This window comes from Leptonychotes weddellii, chromosome 6 (assembly GCF_054177405.1).
Source record: "Leptonychotes weddellii isolate Sample4059 chromosome 6, ASM5417740v2, whole genome shotgun sequence".
NCBI classification, from domain to species: Eukaryota; Metazoa; Chordata; class Mammalia; order Carnivora; family Phocidae; genus Leptonychotes; species Leptonychotes weddellii.
In genome coordinates, this window is record NC_138374.1 from 110595559 (window position 1) to 110623256 (window position 27698).

The 27698-nt window shown below is 34.9% G+C and overlaps 1 protein-coding gene across 5 annotated transcripts in view; it reads left to right on the plus strand.

The window, feature by feature from the left end:
• Nucleotides 1-27698, plus strand: part of PTPRC (protein tyrosine phosphatase receptor type C) — a 117110-nt gene that overhangs the window by 74798 nt on the left and 14614 nt on the right. For all 5 annotated transcript variants that reach the window (XM_081824955.1, XM_081824956.1, XM_031024022.2 and 2 more), the window contains 14 exons: nt 1955-2074; nt 5105-5278; nt 6666-6877; nt 10888-10948; nt 14502-14610; nt 15537-15571; nt 18074-18183; nt 18740-18830; nt 18921-18997; nt 23170-23206; nt 23300-23397; nt 24101-24226; nt 26293-26450; nt 26664-26799. In XM_081824955.1, the coding sequence (XP_081681081.1) occupies nt 1955-2074; nt 5105-5278; nt 6666-6877; nt 10888-10948; nt 14502-14610; nt 15537-15571; nt 18074-18183; nt 18740-18830; nt 18921-18997; nt 23170-23206; nt 23300-23397; nt 24101-24226; nt 26293-26450; nt 26664-26799 (1544 nt within the window). The remainder of the gene's footprint in view (nt 1-1954; nt 2075-5104; nt 5279-6665; nt 6878-10887; nt 10949-14501; nt 14611-15536; nt 15572-18073; nt 18184-18739; nt 18831-18920; nt 18998-23169; nt 23207-23299; nt 23398-24100; nt 24227-26292; nt 26451-26663; nt 26800-27698) is intronic.

Below are 27698 nucleotides of genomic sequence, written 5' to 3' on the forward strand. Positions count from 1 at the left end.
TATTTTCTTAATTTAATTTTCAGATTGTTTATTGCTAGTATATAGACATACTATTTATTATCTGTGTTGATCTTGCAGTCCGCCACATTACTGAACTTGTTTATTAAGGATAATATCACAGAACTTTTGAAAGACCATACTAAAATGATTCTAAATGTTATATGGAAGGGTTAGCTAAGGATTAAGGGAACTGCCCCAATATGACTCCTGATTACTCTCCAAAACAAAATCACAAGAAGAAAAATAAAACTACATTAAAATTATGTCCCCAGCACACCTAAAAAAATGTAATATTTTTTGAATATTAAGTACTAAAATTATTGCAATCTTTATAAGAATGTAACAAAATAGAAATCCTAGGAAATTTTTTATAAATAAAAAATATACTTTATTTATAAAAAATATGGGAAAGGGTAGTTTTTTTCAACAAATGATCCAGGTATCCCTATAGAAGAAAAAATGAACATCAGTCTTTACCTCTCAACAAACACAAAAATTAACTCAAAGTGGATTGCAGACCTAAACACTAAAGTTAAAACTATAAAATGTCTAGACAAAGACATTAGAAAAAAAACAACCTTTGCTACTTTGGCGCAGGCAATGATTTCTTAGGACATAAAAAGGAAGAATCATAAAGAAAAATTTTATAAATTAAACTTTATGAAAATTGAATGTTCTGCTCTTCAAATAAAGCCATTAAGGAAATAAAAAGCAATCAATCCATACATTATAGGAAAATATCCACAATTAATTTTCAACAAAAGAAGTTTCTCCAGAATATATAGGGAACTCTTCCAAATACAAAATAAGACACCGACTGACCAAATTAAAAATACTCAAACATTTTGAACATATGCTTCACAAAAGAAGATATGCAAATGGCCAATAAGCATGTGTAAAGATGCTCAATATCATTAGTCATCTGGGGAATGCAAATTAAAACAACTATGAGAGGATGATGACATTACACACCCACTAAAATGGCTAACGTTAAAAAGACTGACAATACTACTGGTGGAGAATGTAAGGTAATAACTTAAAAATTTTACTCCAGGTTATTTGCCAAAGAGAAAAAACATGTCACACAAAGACTTCTACACAAAGATTCATAGCAGATTGACTTATAGCAGCCAAGAGTCTGGAAACAACCCTAATGTCCCAACAACAGTTGAATGGATAGATAAAATGTGGTATATCCTTACAATGGAATACTGGTTTCTTGGAATACTACTCATGAAACAAAAGAACCGACTGCTGACACATGCAACAACATGAATGAACCTCTAGAACATTATACTGAGCGCCATATGCTAGACATAAAACAAGTACTTAGTATTTGATTTTATCTATGTGAGATGGGTGAATAAATGAATTCAACCTATAGTAAAAGAAAGCAGTGCAGAGGCTGTTTGGGATTGGGCAACGGAGCTGAGTTGACTGGGATGTGGCACAGAAGAACTTTGAGGGGATGATAGAGATAGTCTAGGTCTTGACTGTGGTGGTGGTTATGTAGATGCATGTGTTTGTCCAAAGTCATACACTTTACCTCAAATTAGTGTGTCTTAATGTAAATTATACCTGATAAATTTGATCTAGGCATTTATTACATTCTTCATCTCAAGTTATGATGACTAGTTACTGGAAGCTTCCAAATAATGACAGTTAAGTTTACCAGTACTACCAATGACAGATTTTCAGCACAGTGAAAGCTAGAAATCCCAGGATAGCTGAACAATAATATATATGAGAGGAAGAGGGTATTCTCAGAGGTCTTCAGGTCAGCTGACTCTTTCAGGTCCACGGTGCCACGTTAGAGTGACATTTCCTCTGTTAAGTGATCTCTAAAAAAAATTCATAGTTAAAATATGGTTATTGATAATCATAATTGTAATAGGAAGAATGTTTTTATTCCCTTTCTTGTTTCTCATATTTTATATTCTTATTCTTTTCACAGGTCCAGGCTTACCTCAGAATTTTACGTGCCTTAATAAAAGTGCAACTGACATAGTGCTCACTTGGAAACCCCCTCAAGATTTTTTTCATAATTATAATCTTTGCTATAAGGAAGATGAAGGTAATTTGTATAAGATTTAATTCCATATCAGGAAAGATAAATCCCAGGAGTGGAAAGCACTGGAAATGTGGATTGAGCTAGTGAGCCACAGAGCCACAGAGTGACTGTGATGGGCAACCTATATGCCTTGATTTTAGAACAGCTTCTACTCCCTGTGGGCTCTCCAGCCTCTGACGTGACTAAAAACTAGAACATCCCCAATATACTGTACTCTTTTGGCTACTGTGTTGTTCATGTTTTTAGCATGAGCTACTTAGAGAAACTGCAGTATTTTATATTAACTTAAGGATACCAAGTGACAAGAAATTCCCCCAATTATGTGGAAGAGATGTTTATGTTTTGTTGCAACCGAAGTACTGTTTTTTTGAGAGACAGAGAGAAAAAGAGAGAGAGAGAGCAGGGGGGAGGGGCAAAGGGAGAGGGAGAATCTTTTTTTTTTTTTCAAAGATTTTATTTATTTATTTGAGACAGAGAGAATGAGAGACAGAGAGCATGAGAGGGAGGAGGGTCAGAGGGAGAAGCAGACTCCCTGCCGAGCAGGGAGCCCGATGCGGGACTCGATCCCAGGACTCCAGGATCATGACCTGAGCCGAAGGCAGTCGCTTAACCAACTGAGCCACCCAGGCACCCAGGAGAGGGAGAATCTTAAGCAGACTCCACGCTCAATGAGGAACCCGACGCTGGGCTCAATCTCAGGACCCTGAGACCCAGGTGCCCCCTAGTACTATTTTCAAAAGTTACTGAAACCAGTGGGCACCCTTCAAGACCACAATGATGTTGCTGGAAATTTTGTGTATTACCTTTTTTTTTTTTTCCAAGAAGAAAGCTATTTTTTTTTTTCCTTCCAGCACAAAATTCTTTGGGGATCAACACGTTTATACTATTTGCCATAGTGTTCAAGTAGATACTTTAGAGTAGTCTGGGAAGTTGTTAATGGATTTTCTGAGGTATTTTTTTTTTTAAACAAAGGAGTGACAAGTGAGGAAACCAATGTCTTTCTAACCCTTTCCAGTCAACATGCATGACTTGAAAGTTAGGTATGTCTCTGTTGCTCTAAGAAAAGACAAATTTCAAGCACTATGTCAAATAAGTCCTTAGCATGTTCCATACAGTTCGTACTTCTGCTGTCAGAGTCCCGAGAAAAAGTGTTCAAACACGTGGAGGAGGCAGAGATATTCACATAAAGTATTTTGGCATTTCAACCAAATCTTGAAAACCTTTGCAATCGGAAATGAACATTCTGAACCACCTTTCTAAGCACTGAAAACTTTAATCCCCAAACAGCAGTATCTTTTGAACGAGGATTCTTCAAAATTAAATTAATAATTTGACTTTTGTCAAATTAGCTAAGATAAAAGCTTTACAGAACTACATAAATCAATCATTTCGAAACAGAATGGTCGTCAGGTTACATATGCAAACATACAAAATTAGGTCACTGATGGAAGCCAGAGTGACCCTGAGAATAGCATCTTGATGCTTCGATTTTAACTGATATTGTTCTAGCAGTCAGATCCCATATAAGGAGTGAGCAGAAGCCGTGAATGAGGGGTGGGGGAGAGTTATGCTCCTCTCTTGAGCTCACACCTTTCCTGCCCTCAAAGAGAATTCTCACTAGGAGTAGAACTAAGCTGGCAGGTATAAATCAATTAACTCTAGCTTTGGGGATTTCTGAGAAAATAGACATTTAATCAGGTTAGAAGAGACACTTTATCTTACTTATTATTTAGCATTCCACTATAATCTCGATATTATGGATAAGTAACTGAGACAAGAAATTAGCATGTTAGATCTTTTCTTATACTGTTTCTGCAAGTCCATAGGCACATCAAGCTGGACCAGAGAAGTGAAGTATCCAAAATCAAAAACAACTTGGCCCCACTTCAAACCCTTGTCCCTTCTTCCATACCAGACAGTATGCACAGTGGTGAAAGCAAGAGCATAGACTCTGGAACCTCAATGCCTGGGTCCCATCCTGGCTCTGTTCCTCCTTTCTTGTGAGATCATGGACTGATTGCTTAATGTTTCTATGGTTCAGTCTTCTCACCTATAAAATTGGATGAAACTAAGAGAGCCAACCTATAGGGTTGTGGTGATGGCTAATTAATTCATGTACACCATGTAAAATTGTGCTTGGCACATAGAATAATCTATTCATTATTTTTATTACTATTATCACTGTAACTGCTACCCAGCATCATGCTGCCAACTTTAATCTTCCTTTAATTACATCTTGATTGTCCTTTAATACGTCTTGATTGATGTCACTTGGCTACTCAAACATGGTGACTCGTGAATTTTCAATTTAACAAATGCTAACTCTTCTGCTTGAATGTCAAAACATATTTAAACAAGGTCCTACCTCCCATATGCTTCCGTGGCCAGAATCTGCTGTCCTAGTCAGGCTTGTCCCTACATTCAGAATGCTCCTTCTCTCATTTGTAATGCTTTCGTTTAATCCCTTACACTGACTTGGTCACACTCCTCTGTCCATGAAGCTTGGGTTTTTCGGCCAGTGTGCAGTTTTCCCTCACTGTGGCAACCCTCGTGAATTACTTAGTGCTTAAATTAAGATGGCAGAGTGGATGCAGTTATTAGTCATCAAACAGATTCTGTGCCTAAAATCCGTAACAGTAGCTAATACCAATGTTCAAAATTTAAAGGTTACATATTAGTAAAAGGCTCACTAAAAAATACTCTTTCTAAAACAATACAACTCAAGACTTTCATAAGATTCACTGTGGGCTCTGTTTTCTCAGAAAGGAAAAAGACCACCTTCACAAATGTACTTGAACTTGTTAAATATTTTATGTTTCAAATCAATTATATGAAATTATATTTTTGAATATTTGAGTTTATTTATAATAAATGAATTTGTTCAATACATTTGCTGATAACTGTATATACAGTACTTCTGAGCACCAAGGATGTATGTATTTCTCAATCTCTCAGTTTGGAGTTGGCTCGAAATGATTTAATGTAAAGACCAAATTAAATATGTGGCAATCCTGACTTTTAATGACTTTATAGGTTATTCACCCCAAAACATAACATGCTGTGATCTGCGTAAAGAGAGCACTCAACATAAACTGCGAAATTTGACATCTTATACCAAATACCATGTATCATTAAATGCCTACACCAATGGAAAAGAGCAACGTGCTGGAAATCCTGTGACATGTCGTTTTCAAACAAAAACAAAAGGTTAGTTATAAGCTTTGCTGCTTCTTTCTGTGAAAGGCAAGGAGCGATGTATGAACTTTGCTATCTATCTTTGTGCTTCATTTGGGAAACACATTGACGTGGCACATTTGTTAACATCCAGGGTTTATAGTGATTTAAAACACAGTAATTTAAAAACGTTATCCTGGGTTCTCTGTATACTACATATATTATCATAGAATTGTAAGAATGAAGCAGAAGGCATATTAACTGGTACAGTTTTTAAGGTTTCAGGCAATTTAGGTACCTAATCAACTTAGATAGAAATACATTATCTATTGTTTTCTTTATTATCTAGAAATATTAACTGTAACCAGACAGCTAATAATGTCTCACTTTGAAAGCAAAGCGTTCACTTGCTAACCTCAGCTTACCTGACAAAACATCCTATAAAACATAACATTTTATTGGCATTTTCTTCTCTTTGTTACACTGAACTACCTACTATTTTATTTTATGGCATATTTTCCATTTGAGGTTTCCTTTCAAAGCCATTTGCCTCTTGCCACCTGTATGATGTCTCCATAGTTTCCAAGATCTAAAGTTAGATCTGTCTCTGAGGTGAGTGTTAACTCCATTAAGTCAGGAAGGAAGAAATTGCCCCTGTGTAAGGCAGTATCCGCAGCCCCAGAAACCCTAACTGGCACCAGGCTCATGAAGAAAAATTGTCTCATTCAGGGCTGGATGCAGAATGCTCTTAGTGAAATTTAAGGTCATTTAGGTTCTGGTTTTAAAAGTCCAGGTCCTTGAACTTTATGGTTTTGTTATTTTTCTAAATTTCTGTGAAGTCACGGAAAACAAAGATAATTTAATCCTGCTCCTGAAGAATGCAGCCAGGTAGGTGGTTACTATGATGATGGAAGCATCTCAAGAACAGAGAAGCTGGGGGCATCTGGCTGGCTCAGTCGGTACCGTGTACAACTCTTGATTTGGGGATTGTTTGAGCCCCATGTTGAGTGTACAGATTACTTAAAAATAAAATCTAAAAAAAAAATGGAGGTCCTGGACTGTATATAGGCCTTCAGGGTCCCTATATCATCCTCTTTTTTCTCCCTGCCCCTTTCTTCCCCTCCCCTTCACCTCCCTCTCTTTCCTTCTATTCTCTAATTCTATATACTCCCCTTAGGGGATGGCATAAACTCTCATGACTTCAAGTACAACATATAAGCTAATATTCATTGAATGACTAGGTGGTTTATTTTTAGATGTTTTGTTACAGCGTTTTGATGGATGTACTATTATAATCTCCTCATCTATAACTCCCAAATTAACACTTAAAATAATTTATATTGTACACATGTATTGCCAAGTGATTTAAATATGCATTTACAAAGTGATTAAAGTAACAAATCTTTCTTCATTTTGATAGCTCCAAGTGAAGTCAGGAGCTTACATGCTTCACTGAAGTCAGATAATAGTATACTTGTGGTTTGTAAGTGTCCTATGAACTCTAATGGCCCCAAGAATGGCTCCTACCATCTGGAAGTCAAAACTGGAGGTAGTCTCGTTCAAACGCATAAAAAAAAAACTTGTGACTTCTCTCTAGACAATCTTCAATATTTAACAAAATATGAATTTGAGGTAAGATTATAATTTCTATAATCACTATAGGACTGATATGCATTATAATGATTGTTACATCATACTTAAATCATACTAAGACCAGTGTTCATGTGTGCTTGAGAAACTGTGTCTAATGAAATCACATTTAAAGTCTTAAATGTTTGACTCCAAACTTTGCATCCCTAGTTCTAAAAACAGTGGTTTCAAGCAAATACTTTGTTGGAATATTTTTTACCTTCAATATGATTTATTTATAGTAGAATTATTGCTTCTGTGTCAAAAAGCACAACATTTTATGTAGTCGATTATTACTTTGTCAAATTTTTTAATTTACCTTGACTTTTTATCTTTATTAACATGACTTTCTTAGTTACAAAATATTTTTACAGGTACACTGAGGTTAGAAAATAGTAGAAATAAATATTAGGAAATACCAGTGAACACGGAGAATTAAAAAACTCATCTGTAAACTTACTGTGTACTGATCATATTTTGTGAATGTACTTCTAAAATGAAAAGACTGTCTTTGTCCTGGTCATAGGGAAAAACCTCAGTTCAGTCTTCTCTTGTGTGTTCTTCTCTGTGAATCTCCTGTGCTCTTCACATGCAACACCACATTTCTGGTCCCCAGATCTGTGGAGGTTTTTCCCCACATCAAGCGAGTCTTCGTGGCCCCGGTTGGGTGTCCTACAATTTAAGTCAAATCTGACACTATCTACCTCGAGACAGTGGCAGATTCCACTGGTTATGGGCTTAGTCTCACAAGACTCCTCCCACCCCACTTCAGATGCCAATTGCAAGTAGTTGGTCCCTAGGTTATCCTCAACTTCTGTTCAATTTGGCTACAAATCAGGCTCTCCTCAGGTATGATTGTTTGTGTGGCTCACAGAACTCAGGGAAATACTTATTCACGTTTATCAGTTTATTAAAAGAAGTGATAAAGGATACAGATGAGCAGTCAGATGAGGAGATAATAGGGTGATGTCTGAGAAGGCCCCAAGTACAGCAGCTTCTGTCCCCATGAAGTTGGGGTGCATCACCCTCCTGATGTGGATGTGTTCAGCAACCTGATAGCTCCCCAAACCTTGTTCTTCGGAGATTTTAAGGAGGCTTCATCATGTAGATGTGATCAATCATTAATTTCATTTTCAGCCCTTCTACCTTCTTAAGAGAATGGGAGGCAAGACTGAAAATTCCAAGCTTCTACTCATGGCTTTATCTTTCCAATGACTGACCCTTATGCAGGAACCATCCAGGAGCCCACCCAGTCATCTCGTTAGAATGAAAGACACTCCTATCACCAGGGAAATTATAAGGGTTTCAGGAGTTCTGTGCCAGGAACCAAGGGCAAAGACCTATATATATTTTCCATTACCTCACAACTTCCATAACATGTAATGCATATATATATATATTCAGCATATATGTTATCAACATTTTGAACAGTTTTTCATATATCACTATATCATGGACATTTTCCATGTTAAATATTCTGCTACTATGCAATTTTTAATGGTTGCATAAGATTCTATCATATGGCTTTATCACATTCTATTAACTGTGCTTGTTTTCATCTCTGTTATAAACAACAATCAATAAACACACTTACAGGTAAATAGCAAAATCTTTGAATGTGTCTCCAATCATTTCTGTTTAAGTAAATTCCTGGAAATAAATGTATTGGGTCAAAAGGAATTTACATGTATTTTAAGAATTATTATATATATAAACATTTAAGTGGTAAAGGATATGAAGCCAGTTGTCAACATTATATTGAACAGTCAACTATTGACTGTTTAAATCTCCGTCAAATCAGAAATAAAACTGATAAATTTGGCTGAATAAAAAATAAAAGGAAAAATTGTGTATCACTTAAAGTGTTATAAATAAAAATAAAAAGTAAACTGCAAACTAGAAATAAAATTTGCAACTCATATGACAAAGAGTTTAATATCACTAATATCCAAAACCTTCCCCAAATAAAACTGGGCAAAGGAGGTAAAAAGTATGTTACCACAAGAGCAATAACAGCAACAATGAAAACTATATTTATCTTCAACAGTAAATAAAGAAACCCCATTAAAACAAAAAGAGATGTCAATACCATATTTCACCTACTAAACATCAAAGAAAAAGAAGGGCATGCCCAGTATTGTGAGACTTAAGAGCAGTCACTTCATACACTGTTATGGGAAGGGTAATTTGGTAACTTAGAGAAAAAAAAATTATCACAAAAATTCTTAAAATGTTTATTAGTATACGATTATTTAGTTATCCATTCTTTTCCCCACCCTCCAAAAGATTGTCTCTTGTTTTCTTCATTGCATGTACCATCATAATTCATTTTCATGTTTTTTTCTGTTTCCACTACAGCATTTTATGTCATCACGAGGGACCAATCATTTTAGCTTTAGTCATCATTGTAATCTCTGGTTAATAGATTAATAAAGTTGTTTTTATCATTGTTAATTTATTACTTTTCTTTTTTGTAGATTTATTTTTATGTTCTGGTAATTTGGGATTGAAAGTGCTTTTTGTCCATTTCTTTCTTTTTTTATTATCTAAAAACAAAACAAAACAAAACAAAAGAATTAAAGCTATGGACTGTCCTTTGGTAAAATTTTGACTGCATCCCATGTCTGTGTTATTTATTACTAATTTTTGAATGACTGACATAAAATTTAATGAGTGGATTTTTAGAGTAGAATGTTCTTATTGATAATTTCCAAAGAATTTATAATTGCAATTGGGAAGAGTTTTTAATTTATCTGTTTTTAAAGAGAGTGTTTTTACATTTCTGGTGCTTGGATTTTTATTGTTATTAATTATTAGCTTTTAAAAGAAGAATGAAGGGGGGGAAATCGGAGGGGGAAATGAACCACGAGAGACTATGGACTCTGAGAAACAAACTGAGGGTTCTAGAGGGGAGGGGGTTGGGAGGATGGGTTAGCCCTGTGATGGGTATTAAAGAGGGCACGTTCTGCATGAAGCACTGGGTGTTATACGCAAACAATGAATCATGGAACACTGCATCAAAAACTAATGATGTAATGTGTGGTGATTAACATAACATAATAATTAAAAAAAGAAGAAAAACATAAAAAAAAGAATATTCATTTATAAAGTTTAAATTTTACCCCACCACTAAAAAAAAAAAAAAAAGATAATTAGTTTTTACAATTCCTACTTTTGGGAATTTATAAAGTATTTTTTATAGCTCAATGTATAATGAATGTTTATAAATATTCTGTGAGTACTATATTTGCTAAATTTTACCGAAGGATAAAAACTTAGATATATATTTTCTAAATTTGCCATGTTTATCTTTTAATAATACTATTCAGATTTATTTTTCCTTAAATTTGTTTTTTGCCAAAGCTTCTTATTGCTTTCTTGCTCCTTTCAGCTTCCCTTGTATCACTAAATTGTGTTGGTTTTATTTGTATTCAATATTATGAGACACAGGTAGTTATACCAGTTAGGTCAACACTGTAGATTATACCCTGCATCTGTACCCTGGGGGTATCAATCTTTATCATTTTAACCCTTGTGAACTAAGTATGTTTATACTTTATAAATATAAGTATTGTGATTTTTATATTACTTCTATTTATTTTTATAAATTATATGTGCATTTTATTTATAACTCTTATAAACAGTATATGATAAAGTTTCCCTTTTAAATAAAATGTAAAGATATTAGATAGGGAATTTTAACTTTAAGATTTGAATATTTTGATGTATTGGGTGTTATTCCTTCAGTTTCACTTATTCTTGCTAATTATAACCATTATTATTATTATTATTATAGCAAATAGGCTGAGATTTCTCTTTTTCAATGTTAAATATTTTCTTTAAAAAATATTTGATAACAAAATATTGACCTAACCTTGGCTTCAGTCTTTAAAGTTAACCTGTATATTTTAAATTAAAATAAACAGCATTTTATGAGAAGTAATGTGTGTGTTACATTATGATAAACAAATTTACATTAGAAAACTATTTTCCCTTTTACTACTGAAATTCAGGTCTACTATAACAATGGGGACTTTAATGGAACTGCACAAAGTGTTTCTCAATCAACATCTTGTAAGTCATTACAGAGCTACTTATTATATTTTATATCAAAATATATATTAACACTTACAAAGCTTTATTTTCATTTATACTTCTATTTAATTTTTAAATGTTCATATATTTTCCATAAACATAATATTTTAAGTTGCCCTTAAAAACATGTATAGGTAAATAAAATACAATATTTTATTTTATTTTTAATTTTTTATTTGAGTATAGTTGACACACAATGTTACATTAGTTTCAGGTGTAGAACACAGTGATTTAACAACTCTATACTTTATGCTATGTTCACTGCAAGTGTAGCTCCCATCTGTCTTCATGCAACACTATCACAATATCATGGACTATATTCCTTATGCTGTGCCTTTTATTCCAGTGATTTATTCATTTCATTACTGAAAGCTTGTGCCTCCCACTCCCCTTTACCCATTTTCTCATCCTCTCACCCCTCTTCCCATAGACAACCATCAGTTTGTTCCCTGTAAAATACAGTATTTTAAACTCAATTAGGAGGTTCAATTATTAAAGGATTGTTGATTTCATAAAATAATTCATAAGAGGATTTATTTGTAGAGACTTAAATTATGATTAGGTTTATGACACTTTTCATGTTTGTTTACAAAACATGTTTGTTTTATGTACTGTTTTAGAGATTGTTACTTATTCTATCTTATTCTGTCAATCCATGGTACGCTTGGTAGAAGCAAGCATTAGATACAGATCTGTCCTGATTTATCTAACTAAAGCGAAGATAATGCTTAATGACGATATGGCTATTTAATTTTTTATCATTAATATTTTACATATTTTAATCAAAATAAAGTTGCAGAGAGAAAAAAATCACTTAAATTTAATGTCATCATAATAATGAAAATAACCAGGTACCTGTCAGCACACCCCACTCTCTGTCCTGCTCCCTGAGACGACCACTTTGCACCATTTCTATTTTCGGCTCTCCTTATAGTTCCCTCCATATATGTCAAGAATATTAGCTTCTACTCTTTCTAGAGTTATTAACCTTGCCCATTGATCTGATCCTATGGAGGAAGAAGACTTAGTTCATTGTTTTAAGTTTCTCTGCTTGTTGGCTTGTAAATTAAATTAAATTATTTAAATCTCTATGTGTTGTGTTATCAACCGTAGGTGGTTTCTGATGCTATCATTGCAGTGTCTCAGTCTTACTCTCTTCCTCACATATGCATCTGCACAAGGACTAATGCCTTATTTTCCGAAGTTTTTCAAAAGAGAAAGATATAAAACTCATGTTCCAAGCTGCTTTCCTAAGGCCCATGTAAAGTTTTAGTTCTTTCTGCTCAGAGGTTTAAGCTAAAAGCTCCCAGTATGAAATGCCCACCAAATTCAGCCAGATCGCTTTGATTTTATTTCCATATAAGTACTTTTCTTTTATAATTCTTTACAATAAAAACAGCTTCATTGAATTATTTTTTTTCCCGAGCATGCAGATAGCTTATAGCTGCAGCACCTACTCTTGGGGGTCATAGACGCAACTGGACATTTCACACTCACAAATTAAGAGGCCAGACGTGAGACCGCTTCACTCAGAGAGACACAGAACGGGAAACACAGGGCGCCAGCGAGGGAGGCTGGCAGTGTGCATGGCGGTCGGAGAACCATTCTGTGACCCTCCCAGAGGGTTATTATTATTTTCTACCTTTATTTAAATAAAATTTTACTTTCTTATTTACTTTGATAACAGCTATTTTTTACTTATTTTTTAAAAAATTTGTCCAAGTTTTTATTTAAATTTGAGTTAGTTTAACATAGAGCATAGTACTGGTTTCAGGAGTAGAATTTACTAATTCATCACTTACATATAACATCCAGTGTTCATCACAAGTGCCCTCCTTAATGCCCATCGCCCATTAAGCCCATCCCACCACTCACCTCCCCTCTAGCACCCCTCAGTTTGTTCTCTATAGTTAAGAGTCTCTTATGGTTTGCCTCTCTCTCTCTGTTTTTACCTTATTTTTCCATCCCTTCCCCTATGTTCATCTGTTTTGTTTCTTAAATTCCACATATGAGTGAAATCATATGGTATTTGTCTTCCTCTGACTGACTTATTTCACTAAGCACTCTAGCTCCATCCACATCATTGTAAATTGCAAGATTTCATTCTTTTTGATGGCTGAGTAATGTTCCATTGCATATATATATATACACACCACATCTTCTTTATCCATTCATCAGTTGATGACACATGGACTCTTTCCATAGTTAGGTATTGTTGATAATGCTGCTATAAACATTAGGGTGTATGCACCCCTTCAAATCTGTATTTTTGTATCTTTTGGGTAAATACCTGTAGTGCAATTGCTGGGTGGTAGGGTAGTTCTAGTCTTAGGTTTTTGAAGAACCTCCATATTGTTTTCCAGAGTGGCTCCACCAGTTTGCATTCCCACCAACAGAGTATGAGGGTTCCTCTTTCTCCTCATCCTCACCAATATCTATTGTTTCCTGTGTTGTTAATATTACAGTTATTCTGACAGGTGTGAGGTGTTATCTCATCATGGTTTTGACTTGCATTTCCATGATGATGAATAATGTTGAGCATCTTTTCATGTGTCTGTTAGCCATCTGGATGCCTTCTTTGGAAAAATGTCTATTTATGTCTTCTGCCCATTTCTTCACTGGATTCTTTTTGGGGGGGGGTGTTGAGTTTGAGAAGTTCTTTATAGATTTTGGATACTAACCCTCTATCAGATATGTCATTTGCAAATATCTTCTCCCATTCCATAGGCTGCCTTTTATTTTTGTTAATTGCTTCCTTTGCTGTGTAGAAACTTTTCATCTTGATGAAGTCCCAATAATTCATTTTGCTTTTGTTTCTAGTAAGAAGTGTCTAGTAAGAAGTTGTGTCTAGTAAGTGTGTGTGTCTAGTAAGAAGTTGCTATGGCTGAGGTCAAAGAGGTTACTGCCTGTGTTTTCCTCTAGCATTCTCTTTTCTCTGCCTTTTCTCTTGGGAAGGGCATGATTTCATGTTAAACTTTGGTGAAAATTTACATCAGGATAAGTAATCTTAATGGTAGAATGAAACAATTTTTGTCCCTTGGTTAATTGATTTTATACCTTAGTGAGTAGGTGGGAAATTTTATCTGTGTAGGACAGAAGTCTTTCTGATCCCTTTAGGAGGCTATCTGCTTCTGCAAAAGTTAAACTATATGAGTTTTTCTCTGAGATTTGTAATAACTAGATTACCCTTCTCTTATCCCTTCAAAATGGAATGACTGAAAGAAAGAGAATTAAGCCTAAATGATAGTGTTGCATAAAGGAACAGTATTTTGTGGAAGAAAAGAGAGTTTCTCTTCTATATTCTAATTGTTCCCTTAAAATATTAGGTGTTTTTATTTGTTTTGAATAATATAGGCAAAATACACAAAATCAAGAATTTATTGTATTTGGTCTCATTCTAAAAGTTTTATTTTTTTGAAAGTCTTAAAAGAAATGAACACATGAAAATGAAAGTACTTTAAAGGTGATATTAAAAACCCAGCAAAATATTTGACATAATAAGATTTATTCATGTGTTATTTTTCATTTCTAGATAATTCTAGAGCATTGATTATATTTCTGGTATTTCTGATCATTGTGACATTCTTATGCCTGCTCTATGTTCTCTATAAAATCTATGACCTGCGCAACAAGAGGTCCAGGTAAGAGTTGATTTCAAAATGAAAAATAATAGTAATAATGATGAAAGCATCCATCTATGGTGCAAGTTTAGAACCAGTTAAGTAAAGAATGAGAAGTAGCAAGAAGTCCAGTTCATCAGTGACTTTTTGTTTTTTTGTTTTTTAAGATTTTATTTATTCATTTGAGAGAGAATGAGATAGAGAGAGAGAGCACATGAGAGGGGGGAGGGTCAGAGGGAGAAGCAGACTCCCTGCCGAGCAGGGAGCCCGATGAGGGACTCAATCCTGGGACTCCAGGATCATGACCTGAGCCGAAGGCAAGTCGCTTAACCAACTGAGCCACCCAGGCACCCTCTTTTTGTTTTGTTTTTTGTTTTTTTGTTCATCAGTGACTTTTGATCAAAAACTTAGTGTGGTCTTCTTGGTTTATAGTAAATACAAATATTTTCTACATTTACTAATAATGTTATGGATTTTTAAAAATAATAGTCAATGAAAAGAATAGATATTTATTCTTTTAGTACAAAGTAGGTCCGAGGGATCTAGAAATGATAAAGGCAAAAAGAAAAGAGAACTATCTAAGGAATTGTATATATTCCCTTGGCCAGGAACAACTACATTTTATGAAAAACAAGAATTTTAAAATAAAAAATTTAGTCTTAACTGAGTTTAGAAGACAACTCCTGGTTGGTTTCTTCCTCCCTTACTTTTTCTTTATTCCTCTCTCTCTCCTCCATCTCCTCTCCTTCATTCTTTCCTCCCTCCCCTGCCATACTCCCTTCCTCTTCCCTCTTCTCTCTTCTTCCTCTCCTTTCCTCTCTATTCTCCCTGCTCCCACTCCCTCCTTCCTTCAATACATTCAGTAAATATAAATTGAATCCCAACTTTACTCTGTGTTTCTTAAAAAATAATAAAAAAAAACAACCTTACATTTTTTATTTTCACAGCAATATGGAAGAAGAGGTTATACTTGTTGAAAGGGGTAAGTATACATATTTTTTACTGGTGAATATCCCCTTCACATTTGAATCCATTCATTTTAAATAAGAATTCAACATTTTTAAAAAATATAATCTGGACTTCCTCTGTTGATACAATGATGAAACTTAAGTTCATTCTCTCTCTCTCTCTCTCTATATATATATATATTAGAGAGTATAATATATAATATATATATAATATATATCTCTATAATATATATATATTAGATCAGTAAGTACTATGAATTTTCTATGCCAAATATTGTGCCAACAATGAAAATATGGCAGTGACCAAGTAACAGACTCTGCTCTTAAAGGTTTTAAAATTTAATAGAGGATGACAAAAATATCAACAAATATGACAGCAATTTGGTAAATGCCATAGTGATGGAATGTGTATGGTTCTATGGAAAGATAGAAGACTATGAGTGGGAAAGGCAGGCATCTGGGTCTTCTAAGATTGGGGAAGACATTAGATCAACAAATGAGGGAGTGGTGGATGGATGAACAGATGGAAAGTCTCATAGAGGAGGAGGTAGTAAGTGTGCTCAAGTCTCTGCAAGGGTGGGATGTGGCTTTTCCACTAAAGGCTCATTTATGGGCACAACACAAAATTGCAATTTGACTTAGGAGAGAAAAAGGAATTCCATTTTTTCTCTTCTTTTTCAACTTTTACATTATTTCTTTAAATTTTTAAATGTGATTTTTGATCCAGTAAGAAGGGATGGAGATAAAGATTGAAACTATGTTTACAGTAAAGAAAATGATTTGTTTTCTCATATTCAAGACAGCAAAAATTTAAGAACTCCTCTGTCTTATTTTAATTTGTCTCCAAAGGGTTTCCCTCTGTAAGAGCAGGTACCAGATCAGTAGGCAAAAGCATTAGGGTTGGTTCTTTAGAGTTCCTCAACTTTATTTCCCATTGCAAAATCTATCACTACTTGATATTGTATTGTATATTTTATTTGTTTGTTAACTCCCCTCCCCTAACTAGAATGTAAGATAGGGATATGAAGATAGGGAGATTTTTCTTTCTCATTTCACTGCTCTATCCCCAGTACCTATCTGAGTATATGGAATTCAAAACATGTCAATAAATACATGCATGAATGAGGTAAAATGTTCTGAAAATTTAGACTGAGGGAAGAATGAAGAGCACAAGAATAACAAGGTCCTGAGCAGAGAAGAGGAATCAATTTCAAGGTGTCAAGGCAGACTAGGAAGTGTCAAAGAAGACTTTTATCTCAAAGTTGATACTAATTGTCCATTCGCATGCATTAGAACTTACCCAGACTCCATAAAACCTCAAAGGTGGCCCTACGTTCAGAATGAATGAATATCAGAGATTCCCAACAACCCAAAGAAGCAACTGCACATGGCTAATTTGATAAGAGTATTTGGATAGAAAATTTCCACAGACAATAAGAAAAATGTGCAACCCTAATAGACATCTTTTTTCTTCACCTGATAGAGAACATTAACGTGAATAGAAGAAAATTATTTTTTATATGTATGACAGTTCACATTCTCTTATTCTTCTGAAACTGTTATTTTTTAGGAGCCATATACAACTGTAGCTCTTTATGGTTAATATGTATTTTTACTCCTTACTAAGTTATTAAAAAAGCATAGCATATAATGTGTTTCCTACCCTGGAAGCATAACAGATAAGCACAACTTGTTCATAGCTTAGTGTAAAGGGAATATCGAATGAAGCTGAGTCCTGAGTATCAGGGTATTAATCATATTCTCTTATTTGTAAGTTTACAAAATTTCATAATAACTTAAAAAAGGAAAAAGGAAAATATAATAGCTATAATATAGACACATAAGTACAGTAATTTTTATATTACATTAAGTATTTAAACTTTAGATTTAGGCAATGGAACACTAATAATAGTGTTATAATTTTTTAACAAGTAGAGTTACATGCTCACATTTGTATTTCAGAAGACTAATTTTGGGGCAGTTTAAAATAAATCAGCATGAGGAAAAACTAAGACAAGGAGAGGAGTTCGGAGGATGTAGTTACATGGATGAGGAGGACTGCCTGCCCCTGACTACTGGCAGAAGGGATTGAAAGCACCCAGTGACCTACTTGGACTTGGATATGGGGAGGGAAATCTTGGATCACGTGGAAGTTTCAGTCTTAAATTAGTTTGTGAATGGTGATCCTGTTTACTGAGATTTGAAATACTAGAGTCAAGGAAACATAATTTTTACTTTTAACGTTTTGACTTTGAGGTACATGTGGGATAACTGTATGGAAAATCTGGGAGACAGTCTGAAAGGTTAATATAAAGCCCAGAAGAAGGCTGGAGCACAACATTTAGAAGTCATGGCTTTATAAGTGAATCTTTGTAGGTGAGTGAGATTTTCCAGGTAGAATATGTGTGAGGAGGAAGGAAGCGAAGTGTTAATCTAAGCTACAAATTTAATGAAATTTGTGTGAACACTTGAAAGATAGACATAACCCTGGTCATGAATCCTTAATATGTTTAAAGATGATGAAAAACAACTGATGAGTGTGGAGCCAATCCATGCAGATATTTTATTGGAAACTTACAAGAGGAAGATTGCTGATGAAGGAAGACTTTTTCTGGCTGAATTTCAGGTGTGTGCTCCTCTTGATATATGATGAGAAATTTACTCAGTTATCAAGATCATTCCATTTTAAATGTATTATTTAACTATTTGCCTTTGTAGTTTGTCCCACTTAATATTGCAACATAGTTAAAGCAGACATTATTAACCTATTTATAGAACAGAAGAGAGACTTATAGTTATGGAACTAGTAAATATTTCAAAATAATTCTTCATTGTATCATTATCAGTTATGAAGTTGTGTCACAAAACATATTTGGCCAGTTTTGTACTTGTAGTCTAGGTAAATATCCAAGTATGTATTTTTAAATGAATTTTAAAGTGGTGATCAATTCTGAACTTGCTCTCACTCATGGGTTTTATTTTCAAAGTAGCCCATCATTCATTTTTTAGGTGTTTTTTGCATAATTTCTAATAATGTTAATTTCAATTACCAGAAACAGCTTGCTTATCAGCATAAAGGAAATATGTTATAGGATGTCTCTTCTGCTCAAAATGATAAGTGGCAAGGGGAAAACTATTTTTCTTGAATCCGCTATGACCCAAAGGATCTTCATGTCTTTCAGAGCATTCCACGGGTGTTCAGCAAGTTTTCTATCAAGGATGCTCGAAAACCCTTTAACCAGAACAAAAACCGTTATGTTGACATCCTTCCTTGTAAGTACTCATTGAGAATTGGATCTCTATATATTTAGGCTACTTGATTATTCATTATTTCACTTATGTATATTTCTTTTCTTCGAACAGATGATTATAACCGTGTTGAACTCTCTGATATAAATGGAGATGCAGGGTCAAATTATATAAATGCCAGCTATATTGATGTGAGTAAAAATGCATAACTGCCAGATTATTTTCTATCTTTGTTGTTTTGTCATTGATCATTTTCATTTTTTTTTTGTATCTATGCACTCCATTCAGTCCTTCTTTGTCATGGCAAAATTTTAGAAATATTATTAGAATAAAAAAGAAGAAGATAGTAGGAAGGGAAAAATGAAGGGGGGAAATTGGAGGGGGAAGCGAACCATGAGAGGCTATGGACTCTGAGAAACAAACTGAGGGTTTTAGAGGGGAGGGGGGTGGGGAGACGGGTTAGCCCGGTGATGGGTATTAAAGAGGGCACGTATTGCATGGAGCACTGGGTGTTATAGGCAAACAATGAATCATGGAACACTACATCAAAAACTAATGATGTAATGTATGGTTACTAACATAACATAATAAAATTAATTAAAAAAAAGAAATAGTTTGAAGTAAACCCCTAAGGTCACTGAGATAAACAAAAAAATCATTAATATCTGCAAGAAATATTATTTGTTATTGGTACTAGGTATTTTATAGAATTTTTCTCTACCAAAAAATGATACTAATAATTAAAATACTCTGGTGCCTACCATGTGCTGGATATTAGACAAAATGATCTATGTATGTATTTCTCTTAAGAGCCCCACGTTTTCCCTGGCCATGCTCACTGTAGAGGTGAGAGGTGAGGACTGGGAGGCTCTGGTGAATTAGTTATCCTTGCCCTTGTTCAATTAGTAAAATGTTGAGCTGGGATTCAAACCCATGTTTGCCTGACTCCAAACTGTTGTGCTCCAGTTATATAACATTGCATTTCAGCAGAGATGTTCTTCATTGACCCAGATCATTTGTTCATTATATTTACCCAAAATGGAATGCTGCATATGGTTAATGTATCCAAAATATTTTAAAATGTTATTTATTATATAATTGTTAAATAAATAAAGCACCGCACAATTTAAAAAAAAAGTTAAGTGGTATAACTTATTTTTATACCACTTTTATTAAGTGGTATAAAAATAGAGAGGGACTGAAAAAAATCTTCCTTCCACCAATCCACCATTTGCCCCATTTCCCATTTACCAGAAGAAGTAACCTCTATATTGTTTCTTATTGATCCAGCCAGTTTCTTTATAAACAAGAATATGCCAACATTCTTTATCCTCTTCTTTACCTAAAAATTTTAACATGATATTCACATTTTTCTGTGCCATGCTTTATACACATATGTGATATATATATTAATATATATGTAATATATATGTATTTATATATATATTATATATATATGTAAAATATCACTACAAGAGCAAGGATTAGCAAAATTTTTTCTGTAAGGGACTTGACAACAAATATTTTGCGTTTTCCAGGACATAGCACTTCTGTCACACCTACTTAGCTCTGAAGTTTAGTTGCCACACTTCCAGAGACAATACGCAATGTGAATGTGTTCCAATTTTTTTTTTTTTACAAAATCAGACAAGGTTGTAGCTTGCTGAGCCTGGATGTAGAGCATTTCTACATCTTTTTTTATATCTTCTGAGTCATTCATGTTGTAGCTGAATTGTGATTTAGTTAATCGGTTCCTATATTAATAGACATTAAATGTGTTTTCTAATCTTCTGCTTTTACAAACAATGGTTCAATGAATAATCTTGACTCATTATTTTACACTGGGTTTTAGTATATCTAGGATAAATTCCTAAAAGAAGAGTTTCTAGGTCAAAGAGAATATGCATTTGCAATTTTAAAAGACATTTCCAAATGGTCCTCCACTAGAGTTGTACCAATTTACATTCCACCAGCAATGTATGAAGAAGGCTTATTTCCACAGACTGCCAAAAGAGTAACCAACAAAAATTGTCTTGAAAGTCAAATGGTTGACAAAGTGTATATCATACTACTGTCTATGCTGGTTTATAGGGTAATTCACAAACTTTTCTTAGAGAAAAAAATTGAAATTGAGGTTTGTTTCAATCTACATGAATATATAAACTTTCAGTGAAGTAGGCAAAATGGTCAAATCATATTTATTTATTTATTTATTCACATGATGTATTAGTTTCCTAGGACTGACAAAACAAAGCACCAAAAAACTGGGTGGCCTAGAACAACATAAATTTATTCTCTCAAAATTCTGGAGACAGGAGTTTGAAATCAAGCTGTCAACAGAGCCAAGCTCTCTCTGTAGGGTCTGAGGGAAACCCTCCCTTGCCTCTTCTAGCTTCTGGTGGCTCCTGGCAATACTTGGCCTTCATTGGCTTTCAGCTGTATCACCCTAATCTGACCTTCTTTCCTGTGTGATTCTACATCACTATGTCCCCCTTCTCTCATAAAGACACCAGTCGTTAGAATGAGGGCCTGTCCTCAGTCCGTAGAGCCCCATCTTCCACAAAGATTCTATATGCAAATCAAATCACATTCTGACATTCTGACTGGATATGAGTTTTTGAGGAATGTTATTCAATCCTATACACATGGATTATGTAAAATTATAGCAGAATTTAAAAATATTTTTTACTTGGATCGTTTATGAAACATGCGTCTTCACCATTTTTTGCAAGTAGAAGCAGAGCTGGGATTTATCCTCTCAAGCATTCTGTCCCTAGGGATGACACTCTAACCAGTGCAAATGTCTCGCCTCCCATCCACTTTGTTTGATACATGACACTTTTTGTATCCTTGCTTACTGTTGTCTCTGCAAGTTCTATCCCAAGCAACAGATATCTCTTCCATTGACATGTGTTCATGATATTCACAATTCAATTTCTTACTTTATTCCTTTTTAATATGATCATCAAAAGGCTTGTTTATAATGACAAGCAACACTTACAAATGTGAGGTCATGGTCTAAAGATAATTACAAGTATGTGTCATAATTTTAACCTCTATTTTAACTGATTCTGCAGGTAACTTCTGTAAGTTTTCACAATTAGCACTGATAAACTTTATTTTAGTACATAGTGTTTCTTCCACATTGTTTTTCAAAGAAAATTGAAAACAGATTTTATAAGGATTTAGGGAGTCTCTGAAAAAAAACTTAGAATTTCTATTCAAATATCTATGGTAATTACGGTATTGAGTTAATACTTATTTTTCTCCACCAGAGCTGGGAGCCCCTGAAAAGCATGTCTTCAGCTTTTGGATAGTCACTTGACATATTATAGTCCCTCAATAAATAAGTGTCAAATAAGTTAATATATGAATAATACTACATTATGAGATAGAAGTTTCAAGAAGTTACTGATATTAATCCTGAATTTTTGTGGCCCATGTAACTATATTTCATCGAATGGGCAAAGGTTATCTCTCTGAAGGGCTTCTCTGATTGTTGAGGTAAATTTAAGGAATATGGGATAATTTGGAAGAAATTAGCACAATATCTTATCTGACTCTGTACTCCTTCTTTGCTTTGATAATAGGAATGGAAAAAGCAGACATTGTAGGTAATTAAATGAAAGTTATTGTATCTTTTATCTACAATGGCAGAGAAGGAGTCTAGGGAATCCGCAGTCTATCCCAGCACTAGTTAAATGGTAGAAGTGTGGGGCGCCTGGGTGGCTCAGTTGTTTAAGCGACTACCTTCAGCTCAGGTCATGATCCTGGAGTCCCGGGATGGAGTCCCGCTTCAGGCTTCCTGCTCAGCGGGGAGTCTGCTTCTTCCTCTGACTCTCCCCCCTCTCATGCTCTCTATCATTATCTCTCTCAATAAATAAATAAAAATCTTTTAAAAAAATAAATTGTAAAAGTGTGTGGATCATCTCAGAATGATTTATTGAAAGAAATTGAGGAAAAATCCCAAAAGCAACTCATATATGGCTTGTACGATGGTTTAATTTGTCACAGATGGTGTTGTAAGGTTGGCAGGACATAAAATATAAGAATGTCTGGATTACTTTTATAAATTGCTGCACCATCCCAGATGAGGATGAAATCTAGTTTCTAAAATTGTTTTGGGTATATAGCAAAGACACATGAAAGCCATGAATATTGTTTGTAAATGCTAATATGTTTTGCACAGTTCAGTGGGTGACCCCGTGTTAATAAAATCCCCTTTAAAATTTGAAAATGTTCAGAGAAATCCGCAACCAAGAAATGGTGGATCTAAATCAACATCCTTTAACTCACAATTTTGCATATAAATGAATAATTGAGTGTTCAATAAATGATATACCTTTGTGTGTGTTTTGAACAGGGCTTCAAAGAACCCAGGAAATACATTGCTGCACAAGGTAATTTATCTGATAGTCTAACATTCTTTTTGAAAGTTGTTTCATAGCACTTTTAAGAAGATATTTATCAGTTGGCATTTATTTACCTCCTAGGTCCCAGGGATGAAACTGTTGATGATTTCTGGAGGATGATCTGGGAACAGAAAGCCACGGTCATTGTCATGGTCACTCGATGTGAAGAAGGAAACAGGGTAAGAGTCATAGTGTGAAGATTGAGGTTAGGAAAAGAGAGTATTGAATCACATTTCAAAAAAAACCCCACATATATGTGCTTGATGACTAAAACGGACAGTTTTCTATTTTAATCAATATAACACTTGATTTAAACTTTTCATACATGTAGAAAAACAAAATATGTACATACCTAAATGTATATATGAATAAAGTTTAAGTGTTTCTGCTTAATTGTGGGACTTACATTTGATTCCCATTTCTTTGCAGTATTGTTATAAGTTTAGCATATTTCAGTGTGCTGATTTCACAAGTACTTGTGAATACTTAAAACAAAACTGTCCTTGGGCAGATAGGTGGTAATTCATGTAATAGGACTTTAGGAAGCGTGAAAGCCTCCCTATCCTCCAGCCTGAAATTAACCACATGCAACTGCATCATTTTTGCTGACAACTGAGCCCATCCCCTTTTAATATGCAGCTAAGCCTGGGAAGATCATCCTTCTGCTAAGTAGTATGAAGAAATCTTTCAGGACACGTTAATGGGAAATGGAATACATTTCAAGCATCACAGCTTAGGGTGTATTTGTGCTTAAAGGAGAATACACAAATGTTTTGAGAATTTCAGATAAATAATTTTTGCTTGTTTTGTTTTTTAAAGAATCTCCAAAAACAAATTTTTTTTAATGAAAAAACAAAATTATTATTATTTTCTGAAATATAGAACAAGTGTGCAGAATACTGGCCATCAATGGAAGAAGGTACACGGGCTTTCGGAGATGTCATTGTAAAGATCACTGAGCACAAAAGATGTCCAGATTATATCATTCAGAAGTTGAACATTACAAATGTGAGTTTGTTTTATTACCTAATTTTCATTTTTATATGAGTTGTCTAAAAATACAATTATGGAATGAAATTAAATGTAAGAAATTATAATATATCTAACAAAAAATATTTTTAACAACCTACATGAGGAAGGGTTACCTTAGAACAATAACACAAGCCAACAGGTTCAAGTTAAATCACTGGTGAAAGTAGTATTTGTCCAAATCATATCAAAAGTATCTGTAGAGGCACCTGAGTGGCTTAGTCGGTTAAGCATTCAACTCTTGATTTTGGCTCAGGTCATGATTTCAGGGTCATGGGATCAACCCCCACATTGGGCTCCATGCCAGGCATGGAGCCTGCTTAAGATTTTCTCTTCCTTTTCTTTATATGCTGTGACTTGACATATAAAGAAAAGAGCTCACTAATGGTGTTGAATAAATGATTGAATTATTGAATGAATGATAAACTGGCCCTTTTCTCAATGGGCCTGTTACTATTATGGAAAGAATACTTACACAAACTGCACAATTAGAGAGCTCTTTCTGCCCACAGGTCCTGTCCCCATGCTTTAATAAACCTAACTTTTTTGCTCCAAAACCAAAAACAAAAAACAAATGGCACAATTAGAGACTGCTGTAAGAAATACAAAATTCTAACTATGTAGTAAAGATGAAATGTTTAGTTTGGAAAAGAAAATTGTCAGTGTGGCCTTAGATAATAGTTAAAATGGAGGTCCTCACACATGTTATAGGATTCCATTTTTTGTTATTATTATTTTTTTTAATTTATTTTTTTTAAGTAGGCTCCATGCCCAGCATGGAGCCCTATGTGGGGCTTGAACTCACAACCCTGAGATCAAGACCTGAGCTGAGGTCAAGAGTCAGACACTTAACTGGCTGAGCCACCCAGGTAACCCCTAGTATTCCATTTTTATGAAAAGTCCAGAATAGGCAAATTTATGGAGACAGAACATTGATTAGGATTGCTTGGAACTGAGGGAAATGAAGCAGGAGGAGGGATGACTGCTAATCAGTAAGGGTTTCTTTTGGGGGGTAATGAAAATGTCCTGTAATTAGATAGTGGTGAGGACTTTACAACTCTGGGAATATAATAAAACATTTTATCATTTAAATGAATGAACTTTATGGATGTGAATGTATCTTAAAACGGGTTAAAGATGCAAAAAATACCCCCCAACAATTGTGTGTTTCTTCCAAGGACTTCTAAGGCTCCCATGGCTTTACTAACTACTGTGCCCACAGAGAGCTGTGGGACAATTGGTCCCAATCAATAGTTGATGCTAAAATACATGATGGATTTAGGCATGAGACCCCCTGTCCATATATATGGATCATATGTAGATCTGGTTATATTGATTGGTCTCATTATTATTCTTATTTAATATAATTATTTCCTATCAGAAAATTACAACCAACCAAGTTTTGTTGTTTCTTCTGCTATGTAAATGTAGGGGTTTCTTCTTCATACCAGCTCAGAGAAGTATGAATTACTCATTTTGTAGTGGTTACCTTGAAATTGGGACAAATGTGAGCTGTAGTCTGGGGCTGAGTTTCCCCAGTTGTCTCCTTTTCCCAGTTGGCTCCCCCGTCGTCTCCCTCCCTGACATTTCTAATATAAGACAGCCTAAGAAATACAGCATTAACAGAATAATTTATCAGACTTTCTTCACATGAAGAAAATGTCCTGGCCTACCAAGTGGAAGTATTTCAAACAGCTGTGAGAATGGCCTTTGCTTTATATCTTTTTCCACCCACCAACACCCCCATTTTTTTGGTGTGTGTGTTTGTTGTTTGTTTTTGGCATGGCAGCATGAAAGTTCCTAGCAGCCTCAGCTAACTTACCATACCTTACTTACCTCACTGGTAAGTTATTGCTTACTGGTCAGTGCATGCCAACCTTGCATGACATCTCAACTACTGGTTATTCATTGGAAAGGAAAATGTTATCATGGCTGAAAAACTTGCATGAGGACTTTTTGGTACTGGCCCCCCTTCCACTTATTTGTCAGGTGGTTTGCTTTGAAAAAAAAAAAAAACCTCAAAGAAAATATTATCTCTTGCCTAGAAAAAAGAGAAAGCCACCGGAAGAGAGGTGACTCACATTCAGTTCACCAGCTGGCCAGACCATGGGGTGCCTGAAGACCCTCACCTGCTTCTCAAGCTTCGAAGGAGAGTGAACGCTTTCAGCAACTTCTTCAGCGGCCCCATTGTGGTGCACTGCAGGTAAATGAATCCCCAGAGCAGGCACCAGGGCTATTCCAGTCCTTGCCTTGAGGTTGTTAGGGACATCCTTCCCTTTGGCAGTTGCTGTTTTGGGAAACAGTCCGTGAGGAGAAACTTCTATTCTTTCCTCTGCTTCACCCCGTCAGCTTTTCCACTCATTTCCCTGCCACAATCATGCCTTCACTTTTTTTGTTTGTTTGTTTGTTTTGTCAGTGCTGGTGTTGGACGCACAGGCACTTACATTGGAATTGATGCCATGCTAGAAGGCCTGGAAGCAGAAAACAAAGTAGATGTTTATGGTTATGTTGTCAAGCTAAGGCGACAGAGATGCCTGATGGTTCAAGTGGAGGTATGGAGATATGTGCTAACCTTCGATCTCTATTCTCCCTTTTGCTTTTTGACTGAAATCTTTTTGTGGGGGGAATAGTGATCTTAAAAAAAATCCTGGTGATGGGTATTAAATAGGGCACGTATTGAATGGAGCACTGGGTGTTATACGCAAACAATGAATCATGGAACACTACATCAAAAACTAATGATGTCACACTTTAAACAGTGGGTGAAAATTGTTTTCTTTTAATTTCCTGAAAACTAAATCAAGTGATAAGCACCAATCATAGTTAGAAGCATTTTGCATTAGTGGCTAAAAGTACTGTAGAAGAAGGGTGATTCTAAAATATATAAACAAGGGCGCCTGGGTGGCTCAGTCGGTTAAGCGACTGCCTTCGGCTCAGGTCGTGATCCTGGAGTCCCGGGATCGAGTCCCAATCGGGCTCCCTGCTCGGCGGGAAGTCTGCTTCTCCCTCTGACCCTCTTCCCTCTCATGCTCTCTGTCTCCCATTCTCTCTCTCAGATAATAAATAAAAAAAAAATTAAAAAAAAAATAAAATAAAAATAAAATATATAAACAAATACATAAATAATAAAATACCATTTACAGGTGTCAGAAAGGAAAAATAAATAAATAAAAACACTGAAAACGAATTTGGCAGAATCTCATGAAATTAAAAACAGGGAGACAGGATAGTATAGTGATTAAGAGCTCGAATTTTAGAACTAGACTTCCAAAGTTCATATCTTGCCTTAAATTCTTAACACTGTGCATCCTTTCACAAGTTTTTAATGTTTCTGTGGCTCAGTTAAGTCATCTGTAAAATGGAGATAATGACATATTTACCCTACAGAGTTTTGATGAAAAGGTAATCCAAGGAAAGTATGTAAGCAAGTCCCTGGCACATGTATGTGGCT